Source organism: Microcebus murinus, chromosome 2, assembly GCF_040939455.1.
Source record: "Microcebus murinus isolate Inina chromosome 2, M.murinus_Inina_mat1.0, whole genome shotgun sequence".
NCBI lineage: Eukaryota > Metazoa > Chordata > Mammalia > Primates > Cheirogaleidae > Microcebus > Microcebus murinus.
This window is the reverse complement of record NC_134105.1, coordinates 95,746,934-95,755,849: the sequence shown is the minus strand read 5'-3', so window position 1 is coordinate 95,755,849 and position 8,916 is coordinate 95,746,934. Positions and strand designations below refer to the sequence as shown.

The 8,916-nt window shown below is 40.0% G+C and overlaps 1 protein-coding gene across 3 annotated transcripts in view; it reads left to right on the top strand.

Moving 5' to 3' along the window:
* GDAP2 (ganglioside induced differentiation associated protein 2) overlaps positions 1 to 8,916 on the top strand; it is a 68,945-nt gene continuing 60,029 nt past the window's right edge. For 2 of the 3 annotated variants that reach the window (XM_012761837.2, XM_076000018.1), the window contains exons 1-2: positions 1 to 202; positions 8,589 to 8,831. In XM_012761837.2, the coding sequence (XP_012617291.1) occupies positions 8,656 to 8,831 (176 nt within the window). In that variant the 5' untranslated portion in view covers positions 1 to 202; positions 8,589 to 8,655. Of the gene's footprint in view, positions 203 to 264; positions 422 to 8,588; positions 8,832 to 8,916 lie in introns of those variants that run through there. The other variant, XM_012761838.3, reaches the window with a different exon arrangement.

The following is an 8,916-nucleotide window of genomic DNA, read 5'->3' as shown; positions in this document are numbered from 1 at the left end:
GATTGGTGAGCGCTGGCTGGGAGCGGAAGCCGGTGTCTGGCCGCGCAGAGCTTTCGCAGCTGATCACTCCAGCCTCCTGGGACTTTGATTCGCCTTAGCCCACGCGCTCCTGCTGAGGGCTGTCCGGAGATGTCGCTCGGCCGCCTGGTACCAGGAGCTTAACCCGCCCCGCCCGCCGCCCGGATGGGACCGCCGGAGTGCTGTGAGCGGCTGGACGGAGCGGGAGGGAAGGCGGGGCGGGGCGGAGCGGCCCGGGGGCGCGGCTGGAGGCGCACGGCACTCGGCCCGGGAAGGGGTTGCGGGCGCGGGGCTAGTTCTGTCCCTTCTCTGGAAGAATGAGCCTGGCGCTTCTTCCTCATCTGTTGGTTGGGTTCTCACCCAAGGCACTGTCGGGGACGCCGTGTCGACGAGAAGAGACAGGGTAGGCAGACGCGGGCGCAAGGGACGTGGGGGCCGTAGCCTAGGAGGCGCGCGCCCTGGGTGCAGGTGACATAGGGCGGCCGGAAGCCCTGCTTGTTGTAGCCCCAAAGTCAATTCATGTTGCGCCCCTGTGGCCTGGGCGCTCAACGAACAGAGAGTAGCTGGGGCCAGGGGTGAGTAAACGCTGAGCCCAGGATGCTGAGTTGTCTGGGTCCCGGCAATCCCAGGAGTGACATTGGCCTGGCTTTGTGTTTCCGCTCTCTGGCCGCTTGAGGGGGAAGTGACCAGTGCTGTCTCCTTGTTTGCTGACTGAGGCTCAGGTGCTCTGTCACTGGGTGGGAATTGGGTTTTCTTTCTTGCAGTTCTGCCCGCTTTTATTCTTGAGCTGCATGGAAGTATTTAGTATGAGTTCTGATGTCTAGAGCTATGCAAAATTAAAGCTAACATGTAGCTGTCCAATAGAAGTAAGCTCCTGCCATCGTTTAGTGAGCAAGATATCTGTAGCCAGCCTAGAAATTAGACTATTGTCTACATTATCTGATTTTCTTCAGACATTTCTTGAGGTTTAAAAGATGTTCAGCTAATCTTCCATATTCAGGACAATTGCAGTTGTAGAGAATGCATATGATGAGAGTGTATGGCTGAAGCAGCATAGGTTTTTTTTTGGGGGGGCATAGGTGTTTTGAAACAAAATTGCTATGGATTGGATGAATGAGAAGGGAAGAAATAGTGGCAACAAACTACTATTTCAAGAAGTTTGGTGAGGAAGGGGACATTTGGGTGGGTATGTATGATTAATATCTTTTGTAGGTGCTGCACCTTATGTTATAGAAAGAAAAGCGTGTTCTAATGGAAAACTACATAATTTAGATATCTAAATAACATTCCTTGGATGATTTGATTCGCAAAAAGCTGCTCTGCAGCTATGTAAACTGTAGATAACTGACATTGATGCTACATAATTTTTTTCTTGACATGCAAATTCTCTATCTCTTGGAGATTCGGTGTAAGCTTTGCCTCCTTTTGCATGTTTATTTCAATACTCCTAATTTATTTTATTTTATTTTATTTTTTTTTTGAGACAGAGACTCACTCTGTTGCCCAGGCTAGAGTGCTGTGGCTGTCAGCCTAGCTCACAGCAACCTCAAACTCCTGAGCTCAAGCAATCCTCCTGCCTCAGCCTCCTAAGTAGCTGGGACTACAGGCATGCACCACCATGCCCTGCTGATTTTTTCTATATGTATTAGTTGACCAATTAATTTCTTTCTATTTATAGTAGAGACGGGGTCTCGCTCTTGCTCAGGCTGGTTTCGAACTCCTGACCTCGAGCAATCCGCCCGCCTCGGCCTCCCAGAGTACTAGGATTACAGGCGAATATTCCTAATTTATTAATGTGTCTAATTTCTGGGATTTCTTTTTTATCTACCATCTGCTTTGTTTCTTTTGGTTTAAAATCTTGAACATGTGTTTGTTTTTATATTTGAATGAGTCATGATTTTTTTAAAAAAATCTCTTGCATTATTAAATATTATGGGAAGGGACAACAATAGATGAAAAAAATTTTAATACCAGTTGGTATCAGAACAACTGTGTTTGTGTGCTAAGATAATACCTCTTTAAAAATTCCTTATCTATTATTTCAAGGGTATAACCCTACTTTCTTATTTAAGTTTCAAGTAGCTTTTTGTATTAATACTTGTAATTGAAACATAGTGCAGTTCATTTAATATGAAGGTTGTACTACTAATTCACTATTTGGGCATGTACTTTGGGTGACTTGGATTATGTTACATTTTAACTGGGCCACTGACAGGCTTACAAATGTTTTTGTTACACTGTATTTATTGTTGAAGTATTTGACCAATTCAGTTATTTTTTCCAGGAACTTTTTTACAAAAATGTCATTCTTTTTATTTGCATAAAATGATTCCTAGTTATAATAGATTTGCTGTTGGATGAAGGGAATGTGCACAATATTCTAACATACTTTGAACTTTTAAATATTGAAATGCAAAGACTAGAAGACTGGTAAACCTGTAATTTATACAAACAATGAAATAGAGCTATTAATTAATGGAGGTCAAATGCATGGACCAACTCTTATACTTTTACCCAGACCTATCTAATCCATGTAAACATTTTGAAGGGAGGATAAACAGGTTAGAAGTTCTTATTTTTCTCCCTCAAAAGATACCACTTTCTTTTTATCCAGACAAAAATCAGGTTTTTTGAGACAGTTATCCAAGGCATTCTGCCCAATTTTCCCTTGTCTGGAACAATAAAACCTGATCTCTCTAGGCAATCCAGTTATTCATATAAGGCAATATTTAGAGGACTTCTTGAACTGAAAGATGATAGGATTTTAGGAAAAAGATAAGATACAGTGTAATGCAAACTGTTTACACTGTATCATGCGGATTATAAAGGATACATAGTGGATTGTCTGTGTCTTTAGGTCCTCTTCCATTAATGTACTGAAGATAGTATGGCTAAGGAATGGATCTGATCCATTCTGGAATTTTCTGTTTATCCCATGTAGGCTTTTTATACTAGAACATTAATGTCTTGCTTCAGGAGTCTTTTTAAAAAGGCTTAGTTTTTGCTTATGAACTCGTTCAAAGAACAGAACTGATTGATTTTCAGTGGAAAGTCTTACTCCCCTTTAATGTTATCCAAAATTCTGGTTGTGGCTATAAATTACTGCAGCCTTCCCCTCATCTCTGCCTCACTTGAGCATTCTTTCTGTCACTTAGATTCTTAATCTGAGTCTGAGAACCCTTTCAAATTTATTTGCAAATCTGTGCTTATATGAGCTCATGCACACACATTTTGGGGGCTGAAAGGGTCCTTATCTTTCATGTGATTCTCAAAGCGGCTTGGAACCTTGAGAATATTAAGAACCACTGTTCCTTCTGGGATCAGGTTTTCCTGCCTAGCTTCGATCTGTGGCTCCATTTGCTTTATTGCCAAGATGTGTGTGTATTTAGGGAAGGGAGAGATTCTAATCTCTTTTTAAGGAGAAAAATCAATTTCTGTTTAGAGATGGAGCTGAAAAAGAATTCAACCTTTGTTAAATACTGTGAGACCTTCCATAAAATGACATTAAATTTTTCACTACAATAAGAGCTATGAGCATTACTTAATACTCATTTAACATCCAGCATATTGTGGGTAACAATGACTTTTAAAAACTGGGAAGATCCACCAAACTGTACTGACAAGATATAATTGGAGATATAGGAGAACCACCAAGTATACTGTCAAAGAAGATAATAGAGTTTCAAGGAGTGGATGATCAATAAAAAATGAGACTAAATTTTAATTAACTCTTGGATTTGATATTTGGGAAGTTACTGTTGACCTTGAAAAAGTCTTAGCATTGTTCTAAAGAAGAAGCAAAACTGCAGTAGGTTGAATAAATGGCAGAAGAGGAAATAGAGCTGCAAAACAGATTACTCTTAAAAAGTTAAGTGGTGAAAAACAGGAGTTTGAGATTCTGAAGAAGAAATGGGATAGAAAAAATTTTGAGACTAGGAAGACTAAGAGCAAGGAGAGATGAAGATGTTGTGAAGGGAGAACTGGTGTTATTACACTCTCTTAAGAGGAAAAATCGTCAAGTGGAGTAAAATGCTTAAATTAAAGCAGTTTGGCAGGTTTAAAAATGTGGAGTATAACCTAATCACTTGGAAATTAGAAGAAATGAAGATAGATTTTGAATTGGAAGGACATTAAGCTAATTGAACTATGATCTTTCTTTTCTCAGAGCAGCAGGAAGAGAAAGAGTCAATGTGATGTGATGCAGTGGGAATGGCATGGGTTTTATTAGTACCAATTCCTGATTTGGATCTCAGCATCCCACTTACTAGTTACATTACCTTGGGTGGTTATTGATCCTCTGACTCTTGATGCTCTCACTGTGAAATAAGAGTTTGAATACCTACTTTGTGAAATTATTGTAAGGATTAGTGAGCTATGGAGTATTAGATATGTTACACATATTAAACATATATCTGCCATAGTGGTCTTCCTTCTTTCAGTTCCTTTAGTGTCCTAGGCTCTTTATCACCTTAAAGCTCCCATATTTACTCTTACCTCTGTTTGTAAAACTCTTCTGTTGCTTTTGGTCTTAACTATAACTTTCTGGAAAAGACATCCTCTGCTTCACCAATCTAGATTAGCTCCCCTTGTTCTTTATAACTCACTTATCACAGATTTTAACTATGTGTTTATTTCTATGATTATGTTTGTGTGATTTTGTGGCTCCATCTCTTCTACTGGACAGAGTAAGTACCTAACGGTACTTGAATGAATGAAGCCTGGGACATAGTAGGCAAATAAGCATTTATTATCTTACAGTTTTTATGGGTCAGGAATTCAGTAGTGGCTTGGTTGTGTGGTTTTTGATTCAGGGTCTCTCTCATGAGTTTGCAATCAAGATGTCAGCTGGGGATGAAGTCATTTTAAGCCCAACTGGGACTGGAGAATCCACTCCGCAGTGATTCATTCACATGCCTGACAGTTGATGCTGGTTGTTGGCAGGGACTCTTCATCTCTTCCTGTGGGGTCCTCTCCATTGGCTGCTTGAGTGTCCTCAAGTCATGGGGGATAGCTTCCTCGGAGCAAGCAGTCTAAAAGAGAGGAAGGTGGTATTGATGGAGGGCTCAGCTGAGGTTAGAAGGCATGCATTTGTTTTGACAGCAGGCAGGACGATCACCTGATTTTCTTTTTTCTAGTGACACAGGAACAGAATCTGAGAAAACAGATGTTGGGTTAACCTAGGTGTTAGGGATTAATAAGTCATTACAAGGGAATTTATGACATTGAGATATATAAGAGCATATCTTAATTTAACAATTTGTATTTGATATGTCTATCTGGTGCCTGTTAGAAGTCTTTGACAGAGTGTTTTGGTTTTTGCCACACCTGGAGAGATACTTGGATGCTTTTTTGGTTACTATTGCCTTGTAGTATAGCTTAAAGTCTGATAAGGCGTTGCCTTCAGATTTGTTCCTTTTGCTTAAGGTTGTTTTGGCTATTTGGGCTCTTTTCTGGTTCCAAACAAACTATAGAATTATTTTTTCTAGATCTGCGAAAAATGGCGTTGGTATTTCGATGGGGATTGCACTGAATCTGCAAATCACTTTGTGTAGTATGGACATTTTAACAATGTTGATTCTGCCGATCCATGAGCATGAAATGTTTTTCCATTTGTTTACATCATCTGCAATTTCCTTCCACAGTGATTCGTAGTTCTCTTTGTAGAGATCTTTCACCTCCTTGGTTAAATATATTCCTAGGTATTTTATTTTCTTTGTAGCTATTGTGAAAGGTATTGAGTCTTTGATTCTCAGCTTGACTATCATTGGTGTATAGGAATGCTACTGATCTGTGTACATTGATTTATTTGTAACCTGAGACTTTGCTGAATTTATTTATCAATTCCAGAATTCTTGGTGGAATCTTTGAAGTCTTCTAGATATAAGATCATATCATCAGCAAAGAGCAATACTTTTACCTCCTCTTCCCCCATTTGGATACTCTTAATTTCCTTCTCTTGCCTGATTACTCTGGCTAGAACTTCTAGTACTATGTTGAATAGAAGTGGTAACAATGGTCATCCTTGTCTTTTTCCAGTTCTAAGTGGGGATGCTTTCAAGTTTTCCCCATTCAGTATGATGTTAGCTGTGGGTTTGTCCACACACCAGCTTTGTTTACTTGATCATATATCAGCTCTCAGGTATGTTCATATTGGCAGTGATCTCTAACTTACCAAATCCACTAATAAGTTCTTAGTTCTGTACTGAACCTTTCCATAGCATTGAACTATGATTTTTCTCAAGCACTCTTTGAAATACTTTCTTCACTTGGCTTTTAGGCTACCATACTTTCTTGATTTTCCTTCCTTTCTTACCAATCCATCTCACTTTCTGACTTGTCCTCTTTCCAACCTCTGAATTTTGCTATAGGATCCAGTCCTGGGATCTCTTTTGTCTTTTTGCATTTATTCTCTAGGCTATCTTGTCCAATTCCCATAACTTTAAATGCTATCCATATGCTGAGACTTCCAAATTTGTCTTTAGCCCAGCATCTTCTCTGAGCTCTAACCTAATATAGCCAAGTGCATGTTTGATATAAACACAGCATCTCAAACGTAGTACATCCAAAAAGACATAAGAATAAAAAGTCCCTTGATTATCACTCCACCATACAACCTAAGCCAATTCCCCCCTTCTCTGTAAATAGCATTATCATCTACTCAGTTGCTTAAGCGAATAATCTAGGAGTTATCTTTGATTCTGCTCTTTCCCCTCACCCTTTGTATTTATTTTGCAAGTCTTGTTGATTCAAAATACATTCCAAATCTAAGATTTCTCACCGTATCATCTCACCTAGATTACTGTAATTACTTACATTTTCTACTGATCTCTGTTGCTTATACTTAGTCATTATCTTGATCAGATCCTCTAATAGCTTCCCCTCATATTCAGAATAAGATCTAAACTTCTGGCCCAGCCTATTGGCTCACACCTGTAATCCTAGCACTCTGGGAGGCTGAGGCAGGAGAATTGCTTGAGGTCAGGAGTTCAAGACCAGCCTGAGCAAGAGCGAGACACTGTCTCTACTAAAAATACAAAAGTCAGCTGGGCTTGGGGCCGTGAGCCTGTAGTCCCATCTACTCAGGAGGCTGAGGCAGGAGGATCACTTGAGCCAAGGAGTTTGAGGTTGCTGTGAGCTAGGCTGACGCCACAGCACTGAAGCCTGGGCGGCAGGGCAAGACTCCATCTCCAAAAAAGAAAAAGATCTAAACTTCTTACCATGGCTTATAAACTGTATCATCTGGCCTTTCTATCTCCCACCAACCTAATCACCTACCACTAATTACCTAGTCCTAGCTTATTCTGAGTTAGCCAGAGGGATCTCCTTGCTCTTCCTGGAATGCACCAAGCTCCTTCCTGCCCTTTGGGCTTTTGTACTTGCTATTTCCTTTGCCTGAAACCCTCCCCAGAGTGTCACAGGGCGGGCTTGCTCTCCCACTTTAACTCCGCTCAGATGTCACCTTTTCTCTCATAATATTTACTGCCTCCAGTCATACTGTTACGTAACTGCTTGCTTCTTTATCACCTACCATCTCGTCTCTTCTCCACAGAAGCATGAGCCCCCCCAAAAGCAGGGCCTTGCTCTCTCTTATTCACCAGCATATCCTCAGTACCCAGAATACTAGCTAATACATAATAGATGCTTACAAAGATTTATTGGTTGAATGAATCTACCATTTTGCTGTCTGACTTATTGGCAAACTGATTGTCCTTTTCGCTGGTGGAATTTCCCATGACCTCTCTTCAGTACTTGACACTATGTGTCTTCACCCTCTTCTAATTTGCATATTTCAGTATATCCAACTACCTGTCACACTGGTGTCTCATATACCATATCCTATAAATTGTCAGCTCCTGTTCATTCTTCCTTTGTGATTTGCCTGTTAAATTTATGCCTCCTTCTCTGTCTCTTTTGCTACTTACTTGAAACTTTTCTCATCTCCTAGTAATTGATTGCAGTAACTTCCCTGCGTTTCATTTTGTCTTACTCAATACATCCTCCACATTATCATCAGACTGAACTCTTTCAGGGGTGGGGAACCTGCTGCCTTGGGGGCCACATGTGGCCTTCTGGATCCTTGAGTGCAGCCTTTTGACTGAATCCAAATTTTATAAAACAAATCCTTTTAATAAGGAGATTTGTTCTCTGAAGTTTAGATTTTGCTGAGGGGCCACAGTTGGACATCTGGAGGGCCACATGTGGCCTTGCGGCCAAATAATTTATCTTTGTATCTTTTGCAGCATGTAGCACTTTTTTTTTTAATAGTAGGCACTCAGAATATGTTGAATGAATAGTCCTATTTCTGGAAAGTAGAACTGGTGGACCATGTGATTATGTTAATGGCTGTATTTCTTTGAAAAGAATTTATGCTTAAACAATCTCCCTCTATTCTGGTTTTAAAAACTGTAGCAATTTTTTGTTGTCTGTTGTTTTTAATGGACTACTTAAGTGACTAAAATCATGTAATGTACTATTGGAGTATTTCATAGTAGAGTTTTGTTTTTTGATTAAATGGAATTCAAGTAATGATATGCTTCTCTGTTAAAATGGTTATTTTTTTTTCTCTTAAGCTAAAGTCTCCAGTGAATACTGAATTGCTGAGGAATTTGGGAAAAGACAAACCAAACTTCTCATTCCATGGATCCCTTGGGTGCACCTTCCCAGTTTGTAGATGTGGATACACTAACAAGCTGGGGTGACTCATGTGAAGATGAATTAAATTCTTCTGATACTACAGCTGAAATATTTCAGGAAGACACCATCAGATCACCTTTTCTTTATAATAAGGATGTCAATGGAAAAGTGGTTCTTTGGTAATTCTTTGATTACATCATATCATGAGGAGATAGCACTTTTCTCTTATAAGCCCTAGCATTGTTGAAATATTGCTTTGTATAA